This window comes from Cebus imitator, unplaced genomic scaffold (genome assembly GCF_001604975.1).
Source record: "Cebus imitator isolate Cc_AM_T3 unplaced genomic scaffold, Cebus_imitator-1.0 Scaffold52, whole genome shotgun sequence".
Classification (NCBI taxonomy): domain Eukaryota; kingdom Metazoa; phylum Chordata; class Mammalia; order Primates; family Cebidae; genus Cebus; species Cebus imitator.
In genome coordinates this window covers 402,047-417,159 of record NW_016107367.1, presented here as the reverse complement: position 1 = coordinate 417,159, position 15,113 = coordinate 402,047, and the positions used below count along the sequence as shown (strand labels likewise).

The following is a 15,113-nucleotide window of genomic DNA, read 5'->3' as shown; positions in this document are numbered from 1 at the left end:
AAAAAAAAAAAGTCCTCTTTTTTGAAGCCAGCCAAGTTGATATTGATGTTCGCATGAAAAGAAAAGCCTGGAAAACCCTGAAGAGTGAGCTGTGATGAGGGGATCAGGCCCGTGTGATTTCAAAACACACTACACAGCCTTCCTAGCTAAAGCAGCATGGTGCCAGTGTGTGTAGAGGCAGAGAGAAAACGAAATAGAATAGAATGTCCAGAAACAAACCAACTACATAAAGAAATCAAGTATAGATTATTATTTACAGATAATAAATCACTAGGGCAAAGAGAGACTTAAGTAAGTTTTTTAAAGTCTTATTGGTGTTGTGACAACTGGAGAGCCATTTAAAGATAAAATTAGAGCCCTTCCCTGCGCCACATACAAGAATAAATTCCAAATGGACCCAGGATCCACATGTAAAAGATGAAACTGTATGAATGAAAAAGTAAAAATATTTAAAAAACAAAACAACCCCTCCCCAAAAATAACAACCACCACTCCCACATGGGTTTTCTTTTTCTGGGGCTAATGAAACCATCTCTCATTTGATTACATATAACAATTTTCAAAAATCTGTATGTCAAAAACCACAATAAACCACATCGAAAAACAAATGGCAAATTGGGGGAAAGTATCTGTAATATATATTACAGATAAAAGGCAAACACTTATCTAATAATTGGGGGTAGGGGCCAGAAATCCATAAGAAAAGGGTGAAACCCATGAAATCACTCACACAGGCATACACACAAAAATGCAAACATGATGGTCAACACCATGAGAAAGGTGAAAAACTACAATTGTGTACCATCTCTCACCCATTAGAGGGCAAACATTCCAAAGTCTGAAAATACAGGGTTGGCACGGCTGCAAGGCAACAGGTACTTTCTACACTGCTGGTGGGAACACAAAGCAGTAACCTCTAAAGGGGAAATTTACAATATCGAATAAAGCAACCTATGTATTTTATTTCCCTTTTGATTCAGCAATCCCACTGCTAGAGATTTACCCTAAAGACACACCACCAACACAAAAATACCTTGCACAAGGGTAATTATTTCTACATTATTTGTAACTGCAAAATACCGGAAACTACCTAAATGTCCACTCTTAGGAGGCTAGTTGAATAAACTATGGCAGTTACCTACAATGTAGTATTACATAAATGTAAAAAAGAATGACGAGCTCCATGAACTGATATAGAATGATTTATAGGATACATCATTAAATTTTTTTAATTTTTTTTGTGGAGAGGGTAGCTAAAAAGCCCAAGTCTCCATTTGATAAAGATGTACAATAGGTTCTTTAAAAAAATTAATTACAAAAAATTTTCTGGACACAAAACTCCTATCCAGACCACTAGTCATGGAGAAGACCAGAAGAGAAAAATACAATCCTAATGGAGAACTGGCTTATTTGCTATCACTAATTTTTTTTAAAGATGCAAAGCATACATTTAGCCTAAGACCTTTAGCTTAACAAAGGAGAAACAAGAAAACGTCTGCACAGATGACAGAGCAGAAGGCAGCAGACTGGCTACCAATCCTGGGCTGCGGGTGGAGGTAGGCAGGATAAGGAAGGGGCAACGCTTCTCTGAGTACAATTTTGCACAGTTTTGGCGTTTTGGAAGCATGCTAACGTCCTACACACTCAAAGAATAAAACTGAATCAACAAGGATGGAAGAAGTCTAAAATGGAAAGCTGACTAAGACCAATGAATCCCACTGTATTTCAAATAAATAACAACACTGAGGGGAGAGATGGGGTTAAAACAAAACAAAACAAATCCAAGTGACTTATGAACACAGAACTTGAATTACTGCAGGCGAGGGGCGCAGTCCCAACGAGATGGGGGAGAACCGCAAACAAACCCAGAACTCTTTTTGGCATGTTTGTTTCTGTAGTGGCATAGGCAGAGCCATTGTAAAGCTATGTTAGACACATCACAGGACTGATCAAGTGAGTCCTTGTACTAACATTGCTGGAAGTCACAGCTGTCAGTAGGAAGAAGACAAAAATATGGAAAGGGAGGAAGCCAGGAAGTTAACTCATAATTCCCAGGTATGCACAGGTAGACACATGTCCATGAATGTGCATATGCATATACCTCTGTTACTATCTCTGTGCACTGAGGGGCCTAGAGGCAGACAACCCCACAGCAACGCGCACGCCCAGCACCCAGAACTTGGTCTTCAAAGCTGCTCCCCACTGAAGGGCCTACAGCTCTTCTGAGAAACAATGGAGTTGGGGCACAGAAGGTGTTTAAGATGAGGCAGAAGCTAAGGGCATCCTTGGAAAGTGACGAGGCACAGCACAAACACAGGAGTGCCAAATACAGGACAATTTCAGCACAAAAATAACTAAGACAGTGAATTACAAACCACTGGGAGAAAAAAGGATCCATGTATCCATACTGATCATAAACAGACCAATAAACGGGGGAAGGGAGGTGCTTCCTTAGAGCAGAAAGCTGAATGACTGGTCAGCGTAGTGGGTCTGGAGTTTGTAAATCAATGTGAAACCATGCAAAGACTGGTCCAGGCAAAAATTGTTAATGGATACTAAATCTCGGGAGGAAATTTTAAAGAGGAGGAGGGTATTTGCATGGTCTTAAAGTATCTCCCCACAGGGAAAAAAACTATATAGCAGAAAACTCTAACAAAATCTTAACTGGGTGATGGACCTGATCACCGTGGGGGGGGGGGGGGCTGATGGATATTGTACGCCTAGGATATGACACCCTGAGAGGGACACAATATATTTATACACACACACTCCAACAGAAATGAACACATCATCTTCATCTACGAGGAGGAAACATGGGACCAAACCAAACTGAGAAGTCTTCTATTGAAAAAGCATGGGACCCTGTACTCTCCACACACGCCCATGATCTTCCAGTGTGCCAATGTCACAACGAAGGATGAGGAGCTACTCTAGATTAAAAGAGACATGACAATGAAATGCAACATGTGACCCTAGACTGGATTCTGTACTGGAGGGAAGAAAATACTCTCATGCCCCTAGGCCAACTGATAAAATTTCAGTAGCGATGATGAGATTAGGTGTTCATGAGTAGTAGAAGGAAGAATTTAGGGGTAAATGCTGGTGGTACATGCAGCTTCTTCTCAGATGGGTCAGGGGAAAGCTGTGTGTGCATGTAGGAGAGGGAGAGGGACGTGTACGATAATAGGAGCCAAAATATGAAGAACAGGTGAATCTGAATAAAGGTATATGGGTGCTTTTTGTATCATTCTTGCAAACCTTATTTAAGACGGAAATTTTTTAAGTTTGAAATTATTTGAAACATTATTTAAAAAGAAAACTTTTTAAAGAGTAAATACGTAATATGATTCCATATATACAGTATTTTAAAACAGGCAAAACAAAAAACAAAAAAAAACTTTTAAAAGAGTAAATACATAATACAATTCCATACATATATTTTAAAATAGGCAAAGCTGACTTATGCCTCCAGGTCTTCACAGTCTAACATGGTAACTCCTAGCCACACAGGGCTATTCAAAGTCCAATTAATGGAAATTACATAAAATGAAGAACTCAATTCTTTTATTATATCAGCCACTTGTGGCTGGGGCTACCATACTGAACAGCACAGATTCAGAATACTCTGTCACTGTGGAAAGTTCTGCACAGCACTGTGGGGGGTGAGGGGTGGTGACCTCTGGGGAGGGAGTGATGGGAGAGACCGAGGGGGCTTCTTATCTGGGTGCTGCTGTGAGTGTACACATTTTGTGACAATCCACTGAGTGACACACCTTGGTTTGGGAGCTTTTCTGAATACCTGTGACATACACTTCAATATAAAGAGGTCAGCTGAAACGGACTTTTAACTTACAAAAAGCCATCCTATCCCAACTAGAGATGACAGTGATTTAAAGGCTGTTTTTGCTGGGACCCAGAAACAAAACAGTTATAAATGGCAAACACAATAGCTGCCACGCATGAATGGTCACAACTGACCCTCAGGCCAGCCAGCGTGGTGGGTGGACTGTGCTCCTCTTGTTATGGAAGAGGCAGCCCAGGAACAGTGACTGCTGCCAGCACCCAGCCTGCCCGACAGCGCCTAGCCTGCCCGACAGCACAACACACAGATGAACTGTGCTCACGCCACACGCCACAACAACCCAAGAATCCACGCGCCGCCTCACCGTTTAAGCACATCAGAATTTAATTAAAAAAAATTTCTGTCTCACATTACTTTTGCAGCTTTGACTGACAAAAAATCTTTAAGTCTGGAAGAAAAAAGTCAAAATGAAAACATGTGCTGAATATATTTATTTTTTGAGACAGAGTCTCACCCTGTCACCCACGCTGGAGTGCGGTGACACAATCTCAGCAGCTCACTGCAACCTCTGTCTCCCCGGGTTCAACCAACTCTCATACCTCAGCCTCCAGAGTAGCTGGGATTGCAGGCGTGCACTATCACACCCAGCCAGTTTTCTGTATTTTTGGTAGAGACGGGGTTTTGCCATGTTGGCCAGGCTGGTCTCAAACTCCTGACCTCAGGTGATTCACCCACCTCAGCCTCCCAAAGTGCTGGGATTACAGGCATGAGCCACCGTGCCTGGTCCATCTGCTGAATATATTATTTTCACTAATAAAAATCCTCTTTTCTCAGGAGTGTATACTGTGCATATTTAAATAAATCTCATTAAATTTGCTTCAGAGGAACAAATTATTCTTCGTATGTTATATACACTGCGCTCACTTCCCAATGGGAGGAAAGGCAGGTGTCCACCTCCTCGAGGTATGGCGACTCTGAAGGCTGCGTGCAGGGGTGTGCTGATGCTTCACCCGACGCCGCAGGTGGGTTTGCAACGAGCCGCTTCCACACGGGATGTGAGGCTTCCAGACAAGATCACGTCTACGAACAGCACTTTTGGGGACGTCTAACAGACTCTCCCACATCCACCAATTTTCTGCATTCCTTTCTCATGAAAAAAAGTGAAAGCCAGAGAAAGAGGGAGAGTTGGAAGGATGAGAGGATGGAAGGATAGAGGGAAGGAGGGAAAGAAGGAACAATACTCCTGGAAACAGAAGCAGACCCAATCCCTTCCCTGCCCTCCCCGTGACCAGGGTGCTTGGAGGTGTTCACTCGACCTCACAAACCTTTCACCATGGCTTCCAGCCTCCACTCCCTTCTGAGTGACCCATGTAAATAAAAGATGACCAGTCTGACGACAAGGAAGACTTAAAACAATGCATACAGGACCAATGTTTGAAGAGGAGCTCAAGGAGGCTCTGTAGCAAGCTCTATACCTGGCTTCCAGAAGATTGAAGACAAGGATAATGAGACTATTTAGATTGGAACAAACTGGTTCTTCTCCCCCAAAATGTCATCATTTGGGCTGAACTTTTTTGGTTTAGGAATGGAAGGAAGGACAATTCACATAGAAATGGAGAAGTGATTACAAAGGAAAATGTTTAAGGCAAATAACCATAATTTCACATACACACAAAAAATGTTCCAAGTGGCCCGAGACAAGCTAGGAAGACATGGAAGAGTGAGGAGGCCCTGAGACATGCCAACAGCAGGTATTCCACGGAACGAGTTAGCAGGAACAGAATGACCACAGTCCAGGTTAAACAGGACCCAGCTCCCAGGAATTCCCTACAAAACAGAGATGTTTCTACAGGGCCACCCCGGGCCCACTGACACCAGCAGATGCTGAGAAGACAGGCTGAAAGGGCCTCAGGAAGGCCGTCTTCCTTGTATACCTTCCAGCGGCCTTCAACTGCTGGCCAGTTGCATGCGCTGGGGGGTCATCTGGGCAGTGGAATTCTATATTTAAAATATGGTGGCTTTTTTTGTTTGTTTGTTTTAGAGAAAGACTCCCTCCGTCGCCCAGGCTGGAGTGCAGTGGCGCGATCTCAGCTCACTGCAACCTCCAACTCCTAGGTTCAAGCAATTCTCCTGCCTCAGCCTTCTGAGTAGCTGGGATTACAGGCACATGCCACCATGCCTGACTAATTTTTGTATTTTTTTTTAGTAGAGACGAGGTTTCACCATACTGGCCAGACTGGTCTTGAACTCCTGACCTTGTGATCCGCCCGTCTTGGCATCCCAAAGTGCTGGGATTACAGGCGTGAGCCACCACATCAGGCCAGTGGTGTGTTTTTTTTTTTTTTTTAAGTGAACTTGCTGTTTGCATGTTGAAAGCTCTCCTGGCAGAAGAGCACTGGAGGTTCAGAGCAAGGACTGACCCATGGCTCCCAATGGCGGAGGCCTTCAGATGGGCAGGCGATCCCCAGGCCAACTGAGAGAGCTGAGGGTTCCCATGGGCCGCTGTACTGGGACTGCCTCCAACCACTCTCTTCTAAAACCTGGGGGCAGTAGCATCTTCAAGGGAGAGTCAGGATAGGCCTGAGAAGTAGCTCCAGGCTCCCCCAAGTGCCTTTTCTCCCAGCTGCTGAGAGTCTGGCTAAAATCAGTGGCATCCAGCAGCTGGGGGTGAAAGAGCCATGGTGATCCACAGCTTTGTTTCTCCCTTCCAGCTCTTCCTCTGACGCACTGAAAAGGGAGGCGGCTTATGTACCTCACCGTCCCAGTTTGGAGTGATACCAACTCCCACTTCCAAACATTCCCCTTGTGCAGCTTCCTGCTGCAAAACCAACAGAGGTCTGATTCCCACAGCAGGTTCGCCTCAGCCTCCAGAGCACACAGTCCACCACCTGGGGAGCGGCCCCAGGGCCACTCTGACCACTGGATCTTCTTTCCAAGGTTTTTTGGTCAGATTTCCTCTATTTCATCTTCTGCCTCTTCTACTGAACTTTCTACTTTTCTCTAGTTTTGATTTTCTAAGACTTTTTGCTTTCTACATATTCTTGTCCTTAAAATTTGCACTCTGTTCTTATTTTGTTCATACATTATACTCTCTGCTCTCTTTTTGGGGATGTTCTTTCTTTTTTTTGAGATGGAGTTTCACTTTTGTTGCCCAGGCTGGAGTGCAATGGCACGATCTCAGCTCACTGCAACCTCCACCTTGTGGGTTCAAGTGATTCTCCTGCCTCAGCCTCCTGAATAGCTGGGATTACAGGTGCACATTACTACACCTGGCTAATTTTTTGTATTTTTAGTAGAGACAGGGTTTTCCCACATTGGCCAGGCCAGTCTGGAACTCCTAACCTCAGGTGATCCACCTGCCCTGGCCTCCCGAAGCGCTGGGATTACAGGCGTGAGCCATTTGCCCGGCCGAAGCGCTGGGATTACAGGCGTGAGCCATTTGCCCGGCCGAAGCGCTGGGATTACAGGCGTGAGCCATTTGTCCGGCCGACGTTCCCTCCCTGAAACCCTTCGTGTCACTCGTTAACTCTGCCTTTCCTGGTATCATCAGGATCTGACCTCTCAGGAAGAAGCTGCACCCACCTGTGAGGGGCACCCTCTGGGTCCTGGTCTCCCACTGATTCCCTCACCCAGGAAGCTTTTGGGGTCCAGCTGTGGAAGCCAGGTGGCAGCTGTGGAATCTGCAGACCCTCGCCTGGTGGGGTGGTGGGCACAGCCCAGAATCACCACAGCACCTACCCAACCACAAGAAGGGGCCCAAGCGGCAGCGGAGTGGCACAGGCTCCAAACCATGCTTTTCTGTCTGCACCCTAGCACGCCACTGCACCTCAGCCTGGGCGACAGAGGGAGACTGTCTCAAAAAAAAAAAAAAAACAAAAACACCACCACACTGCCCAGATGACCCCCTGGAAGCCAATTCCAGAAAAGGGAGAGGGAATCTGTGCACTTGAAAAGCCATCTCGCAACAAGCCCAGCGCAGAACAAATGAGGGACCAATGCAGATGGGAATGATGGAAGGGACAGGGCCAAGAAAGACAAGAATGAGACTACCCAATGCGTCTCCAGGTATGGAGCTTTGTAAAGTGGCCATAATATCTGGGGACAAATTAGTGACAGACTTCCTATTTAAAAAAAAAAAAAAAGAAAGAAAAGAAAAGCTAATAAAAAACAAGGCAATTATCAACTCCAGGGAAAGCAAAAGGCTATGTATAGAGTGTAGTTCTCATACAGGACTACCTGTACAAGAGGATGGAAGGATAGAGGGAAGGAAGGAAAGAAAGAACAATACTCCTGGAAGCAGAACTGGAACCAAATACTCCTGGAACCAAGGCTGGTGTAATGGTTATGCACTCACAATATTATCAACACCAAATACTGACTGAACATAATAAAAGTTACGTGGATGATGTGGGGCCGGGTGCAGTGGCTCATCCCTATAATCCCAGCACTTGGAGGCTGAGGCGGGCAGGTCACTTGAAGTCAACAGTCAAGACCAGCCTGGCCAACAAGACAAAATCCCAACTCTACTAAAAATACAAAAAAAAAATTAGCCAGGTATGGTGGCATGTACCTGTAGTCCCAGCTGCTAAGGAACCTGAGGCAGGAGAATAGAGACAGAGGCTACAGTGAGCTGGAATTGTGCCACTGCACTCCAGTGTGGGTGACAGAGTGAGACTTCATCTTAAAAAATAAAAATAAAAATAAAAAAGGATGATGATGTGGGAGAAAAGAGTTTGGAAGTATATGTGGGAGAGATGGGTGAGAGAAAGAGGCAATTATGTAAAAGAGTTAAAATTTCAATTTAATAGATGTGATCTAAAGCCAAAAAAGAAAGAAAGAAATTAGCAATGTAAACTTTTGATTTAGACACATGAAGGTAGACACTGGAAAAAAAATTTTTTAACGTTTCCAATAGCTACCTGAGCCAGAATAATCAGGGTGGGTCAGGGCTGGGCTTGGTCTTGGTTGTAGGCTCTGTGGAACTGTTTGACTTCTTAAAACTATTACCACAAAATTACCTTATAATAAAAAGACAAGTAAAACTAGTTTTTAAAAACAACAAACACCAAAATGAACCACAGGACTGAATCTCTGAGTCTCAGGACAAGAGCTATGTGAAGACGCAGACTCAGTGGCTGAGTCACTGGAGAGCTGCCCTCCCAGCCAAGAAGGCAGGGGGGGCCCAGGAGAGCAGGAGAGCGCACAGCTTCAGGCTTCTGCCCCACACGCTCTCTCAGCTCAAGTCCTGCGTGTCATGGTGACAAAGCCTCTTCCTCAGGCCCATCTTTCCTTTGTAAGTGTTTCCTGGGGCCCTTCAGGGGTCAGTGCTGCACAGAGAGAGGAGCAGAGTTGAGAAAGAATGTGGAGACAGAGGGCCCCAGGCCCCTCATGAGACATTTCAGGGAGGGGGGTCTCGGGCGGTGGAGACAGAGGACCACGGACCCGATGTGAGCCCCAGGGAGCACGGGCATTTCAGGGAGGGGGGATCGGGTGGGGAGAGGTTGAGTCAGTATCAAATAAATATCAAAAGACACAGTGGCTTCAGCTGACAGGAGTTAGACTCTCACAACCGCAACAATGAGACTGGGATCCATGGGTGCTGGGGCTGGAAGACGGTGATGTGGGCATATCAGTCTGTGCTGTGGCAGCTCAACGTGGGGACTCGCTATCTACATGGCTTCTTGGAGGGCCTGGACTTGGGAGCTCTGCGAGGAGTATTTTAATGATGAAACGTGGGTTCTATAAGACCAGAAGCTGGTTACCTGTGCACGTAATGAAGCTGATGGATGGAGTCAATGGCCAGCACCATTTCACCAATGTAGAACCTCGCCATGTCTTCTGGAAGCTTGTCTTCAAATTTGCTGAGCAGGGTCAGTAAATCACCACCCACATAGTAATCCATGACTAAGTACTACAAATTGGGAAGAGAAGGGGAGAGAATACCACATTTAGTCACCACTACACCTGACAATTAAAGGCCAGCCTTCCACTACAAGGTTCTCAGGCTCCAAGCCTGGCTCGTGGCATCTCAGCTGCTCTTCTGTCACTCAAGACCTTCCGGACAAGCACCCCAAAGCGTGCCACACTGCTGTCATCTTCAGCTGTGCATATGGCAGAGCACAGGCTTCAGTAAGTAATACATTTAATCAATTGAAGGAATGATTACAGGGCTTGATGTTGGAGGCTCGTTGGTCTAGGGGTATGATTCTCATTAAGGATGTTGGAGAAGGCACTCTAAAAGCTAGTGACCCAAAGAAGAAGCAGTTAATAGTGCATCAAATCCTACTGGGTTTAAAAATAATTCTGCAGGCCCTCATGTTATAGGAGGACGACACAGGACCAGAGAAGGGAAGTGAGGTATCTAACATCACACATGACATCACAGCAGTTCTTATTGGAAAGATTTCATTATAAAAGAGCTGAAGGATAATTACTTATAGGTTCACTCCAAGAGAAAATTTAGAAAAGCTACTGCTTAAGTAGAAATGGGAGTAAGGGAAGAAAAAACATCTGGGCTGGGCGCAGTGGCTCGCAACTGTAATCCTAGCACTTTGGGAGAATGAGGCGGGCAGATCATGGGGTCAGATCGAAACCATCTGGGCTAACACAGTGAAACCCCATCTCTACTAAAAAAACAAAAAATTTGCCAGGCGTGGTGGCGTGTGCCTACAGTCCCAACTACTCAGGAGTCTGTGGCAGAAGAATCACTTGAACTCGGGAGGCGGACGTTGCAGTGAGCAGAGGTCATGCCACTGCACTCCAGCCTGGGCAACAGATCAAGACTCCATCTCAAAAAAAAAAAAAAAAAAAAATCTTCTGCTAATAGCCCTGAGCCCATCACTTCCCTGAGAGGTCCCTGGGAGTTCCCTTGCCACCAGGCCAGTCTTGTGCTGGAAGTGGTCAACCCCAAGGTGAGCCTGCGTTCTGCGTGGAGCTCTGCCTGAGGACAGCCTGTCTCTTGTAGCACTCAGAAGCCTCAGACCATGAAGCCCCAGTCGGGGGATCTCACAGGTCAGAGAGGCCCAGGATGGGGGAGACCATCACAGCCACAGTCAGGGTGGCAGCCAACACCTCCATCTCTGGGGCCGCTGTGCCTCAGAGACTGCTGGGGAAGCATGCGGCCTCAGCCTACCAGGAGCAAATTTTCTGTGAAGAGATGGATGCTCTGGTCTGGACAGCTAGCTTTTCACCAGCCCACGCAGGGAGGAAACGCTGTTTATCAGCAGAGGCAGTGACACCACAGTTATTTACTGAGAAGCTCATCGTGACAGCTGCCGTCACCGTGAAGGCCTATGCTTGGGGCCAGGCTATGGGACACAGGCCAGTGCTGTCCTGTTCACACTTCTACCTGTCCTCGCCGCCGGCACCAAGACCCCATCTCACATGGGAGGCTTGGGGATGGGCCCAGGGTCACCCAACAAGCACGGACAGAGCAATGACCCAGGCCCAGCAGTCAGACACGACGCCCATCATGTCCAAACCAACGACGGTGTCTCCAAAGGAAGGGAAGCACCACACTGGTGGGGCCTGTCTGAGGAAGGGAGGGGCCCAGCTAGATCAGAGGAAATGACAGAAGCCTTCATTTTCGGTCCCTGCTCTCAACAGAATCTTTACCAGCAACCTCTCATCCCTTCCGAGCCTCTCCGCAGCTGTCCCGTCCTGTGGAGCCTTTCTCAAGTCTCCCTGCCGCCACCTAGGGCAGCCTCAGCCTCCCCGCCCTGGCTCAGGCCCTGCCTATCCTTCCTCACTGAGTTCAGCTTGTTCATTTGCTTGTGAGCCCTTGCTGTGGCCCCTGTCAGTCCCTCTGGCAGCAGGGGTGCTGGCAGGCACCAGACAGCAAGATCCCTGCTCAGCGGAGCTCACGCTGGGGGCGGGAGAGACCGTGGCCAGCATGGAGAGCAGGCAGCAGGGAGTCCCCAAAGGCCACCTGGTGAGGTGGCCAGGCCAGAGGCTGCTGAGCAGAGGCCTGAGGGGAGCCGGGGTGGTGCTCCAGATGAAGGGGTGTGTGCAAATCGGCTAGGAGTAAAGTGGCAGTGGCAAGTGGGGTCCTGCCAAACGGGGAGGGGGCAGAGCAGTGAGTGGTGATGTTCCCCAATTACATTCAGAAGCCCAGGCACGGAGGTGCCGACGTGTGGAGGGCAACGGAGAGGAGATGGTGGAGGTGTCTCCAAGGGGAGAGGCCAGCAGCTGATGGAAACACCGGGGGCGAAGGGAAATGCGGTGAATGCACGGCCGGGCCCTCCGGCCCCTAAAGAAAGCCACAGGGACGAGTCAAGTCCTTACTAGCTGAGCCCCAGCCATGCCCACGTCTGCCTAGAACTCTAGAAGAGCAGAAGCATCCTACGGCAGCACTGGGTCTGATCAACAGTCTCCTGGAACACAGTCCCGGAGGAAAGTCAACGCGGGAGCTCGTGAGGAAGACGGGCAGAGACCCACTCCCGAGTAAGAACCAGGTCAAGTCCATCCTGTCATGGAACACAGGTACTGAGTTAAGCCAATAACTTTTAGTTGGCGGTAAAACAGGTTTAATTTTTATAAAACTCTGTTAGCTAGCTCCAACAGGAACAGCAGCAGAACTCACTCTCTGAGCTGTCAGAGGAACCGTTTCCGTATCATGCCTAGAGGCACCTGGGCCAGCCTCACCACCACAGAAGAGGAACTGGCCTATCCCTAAACGCACCTGCTCAGGACAGCAGGTGTGCAGCCGCAGGGGCTGGCCCTGCAGTCAGGGGCCAGAAAGCTTCAGAGGCCTCGCCTTCATTCTCTCATCCCAAATTTTCATGGTACTCCTACCTGGGCAACTCCAAAAACCCAAAAACATGGCATCTTCACAGGAGCTCCTAACTGATGTGTCTTAGTTTAGAATAAACCTGCAACACCTAACATTTCAGACGGCAGCATGCTATGCTACTTTTGAAAAAATATTAGAAACAAAACAAAAAGCATTATCTTCCTTCGTACAGATCCTAGCCGGCTGTACTCCTTGGAAACTCAGTTCTTATCAACAGTGGAAATGAACTGGAGACAGTCCACTGGGGTCCTCGGAGCAGGGACACTGAGCAGGACGCGAGGGGCTTCAATGTGGAGACAGCCCCAGAGCATGGGGACCTGAAATCTGCTCGACAGGCTGGGACTCAGGCACAGGTGCCGTGAGTCATCCATGCAGTCACTTTGGGCAAGTGACTTCGCCTCTCTTTGCCCCAGACACCCCCTTATGAAAACGGTGGAATCACCAGGTCGTTGGGAAGACTGACGGGGACCCCTGTGGGCCTGAACTGTCCTAAGTGCTCGACAAACACCAGCTGCCCCCTCTGCTGAGGCAAATACGTACATGTAAAGTCTCCGTCAGCAGCACACCTTTTCCCCTAATCCGGGGCGTTCAAATCTCAGGGCTTTCTCTGATGCTGCAAGGGTTATTTTAGGGTTTGAGTGTAAGGATCCCACACTACCCCATCTCCTGGGAGCCAACAGAGCGCACAACCCAGGAGCTTCAGGCGGCCATGCACGTTGGCTGCCATGGAAAAGGAAGCCTTGGGTCCCTGCTCTGAGGCTTGGTGACCACAGCGATCACACCCCTGTCACTGCTCCTGCTGCAGAAACAGTGCTGTCGGGATGCAGCTGGGCTCAGATCTTTTTCTCTGAAGTCTGCACCGTCGTGTCCACCCAGAGCTCCAACAGTGGACACTTTTAGGTTCAGAGAAACCTGGAGAGTCATTCTAGGAGTGAAAAGCCCTGAACAAGGCAGTCTGTGGGTCACTCAGCACCTAAGACCAAGGGCTGGTGTCCCCTTCCCCACGAAGTCAGCTGCCCTGAGAGCGCTGTGGAGGTGAACACGCTTGACGATGCACCCACATGTGCGTCACAAGGCTGGTCCGTCAGTCCTGAAAACAAGCCCTGTTCAAGTCAGGAAAATAAACAGGCGGTGTGGAGACCAAGCATTAAACCTAAAACCTGTCCAAAGGGCCTGGGGCAGCTCCCCCACCACAGGAGACCACTGAATCCCCACTGCAGTTCCTTATTCTTAGTAATTCAAGATTGAAAGTGTATCAAACCCCAGTTGGTTTAAATGTAATAAACCCAGCAAAGAAACTAATCAGCTTATCCGATGATTAGAAAAAAACAAAGTACATACTTTGACACATCTATTTAAAAAAAGTTCTACCTGACAATTACTGTGTGAAAACAAACCCCTCCATTTTATCAGGTCCAATACACATTTTTAATGTCAGTTCCATGTTGTCTGACTGCATTTTTAGTGACAGCATAAAGGGCTAAAAGACTCAAGCGAATGCCCTGGCCGCGTCCCTGGTCATCAGCCTACCAGGTGGTTCTCGTCCTGAAAGGCGTAGTGCAGCGCGGTGATCCACTGGCAGTCGCCGTTCACCAGGACGTCACGCTCCTCTCGGAAGCACGCGGTCTGCAAAGGAACGAGGGGTGTCAGTCTGTGTTCACTGGGAAGTACCCAGAAAGCATATGGCTGATATTGGGGTCCCTGCTGGGACAGAGGCTCCAGGCACAGTGTCCCTGCCTTCCGGGGTTCTCCTCCTGCATGCCCGACACCCTGGCTGAGGCTGAGCCAGCCCTCGTTCCTTTCTCTCCCAAGCCCCATGCAAGCGCCAAGGGCTGCTGAGGACACACTTGCGCCCTGCTCTCCCACAGGCTCCATTTCCGTGGCTGACACTTAGGTTCATCCCATCCTCTTGTGGATTCCTGACTGGGCTCCTCTCACCTGGCATCGCCTGATTTCTCTACCAGATCAACCCCCGCCAAGTACTGATGGCATGGGCTGCCCCACGTCTGCCCTCTCTGTCCTATAACCACTGTTGAGCGTCCACGCAGCTAGCAGGAGAGGGCAACGTCTGTTTGCTGAACTCAAGGTATAGTCATGACAGGATTGTTAGAGATTCCACCACGGAGACCTATGGCCAGCAGCACGGGGCAAGAGGCTGCCCTCTACCCTGCTATGGCTCTAAAAGAGTTAATTTTAATGCCCAGGTGGTATCTCTGTTTAAAAGTCACAAGGCCTGGCCGAGCATGTGGACTCATGCCTGTAACCCTAGCACTTTGGGAGGCCGAGGTGGGCAGACTGCCTGAGGTCAAGACCAGCCTGGTCAACATGGTGAAACCCCATCTCTACTAAAAAATAGAAAAACTAGCCAGGTGTGATGACCAGTGCCTGTAATCCCAGCTACATGGGAGGCTGAGGCAGGAGAATTCCTTGAATCTGGGAGGTGGAGGTTGCGGTGAGCTGAGATGGCACCACTGCACCCCAGCCTAGGCAAAAGAGCAAGATTCCGTCTCAAAAAAAAAA

The 15,113-nt window shown here is 48.3% G+C and overlaps 1 protein-coding gene across 6 annotated transcripts in view; it reads right to left on the bottom strand.

Moving 5' to 3' along the window:
- Nucleotides 1–15,113, bottom strand: part of CDC42BPB (CDC42 binding protein kinase beta) — a 115,228-nt gene that overhangs the window by 53,261 nt on the left and 46,854 nt on the right. For all 6 annotated transcript variants that reach the window (XM_017528034.1, XM_017528038.2, XM_017528036.2 and 3 more), the window contains exons 4-5: nucleotides 14,124–14,219; nucleotides 9,565–9,713 (exon numbers count right to left, since the gene is read on the bottom strand). In XM_017528034.1, coding sequence (XP_017383523.1) covers nucleotides 9,565–9,713; nucleotides 14,124–14,219 — 245 coding nt within the window. The remainder of the gene's footprint in view (nucleotides 1–9,564; nucleotides 9,714–14,123; nucleotides 14,220–15,113) is intronic.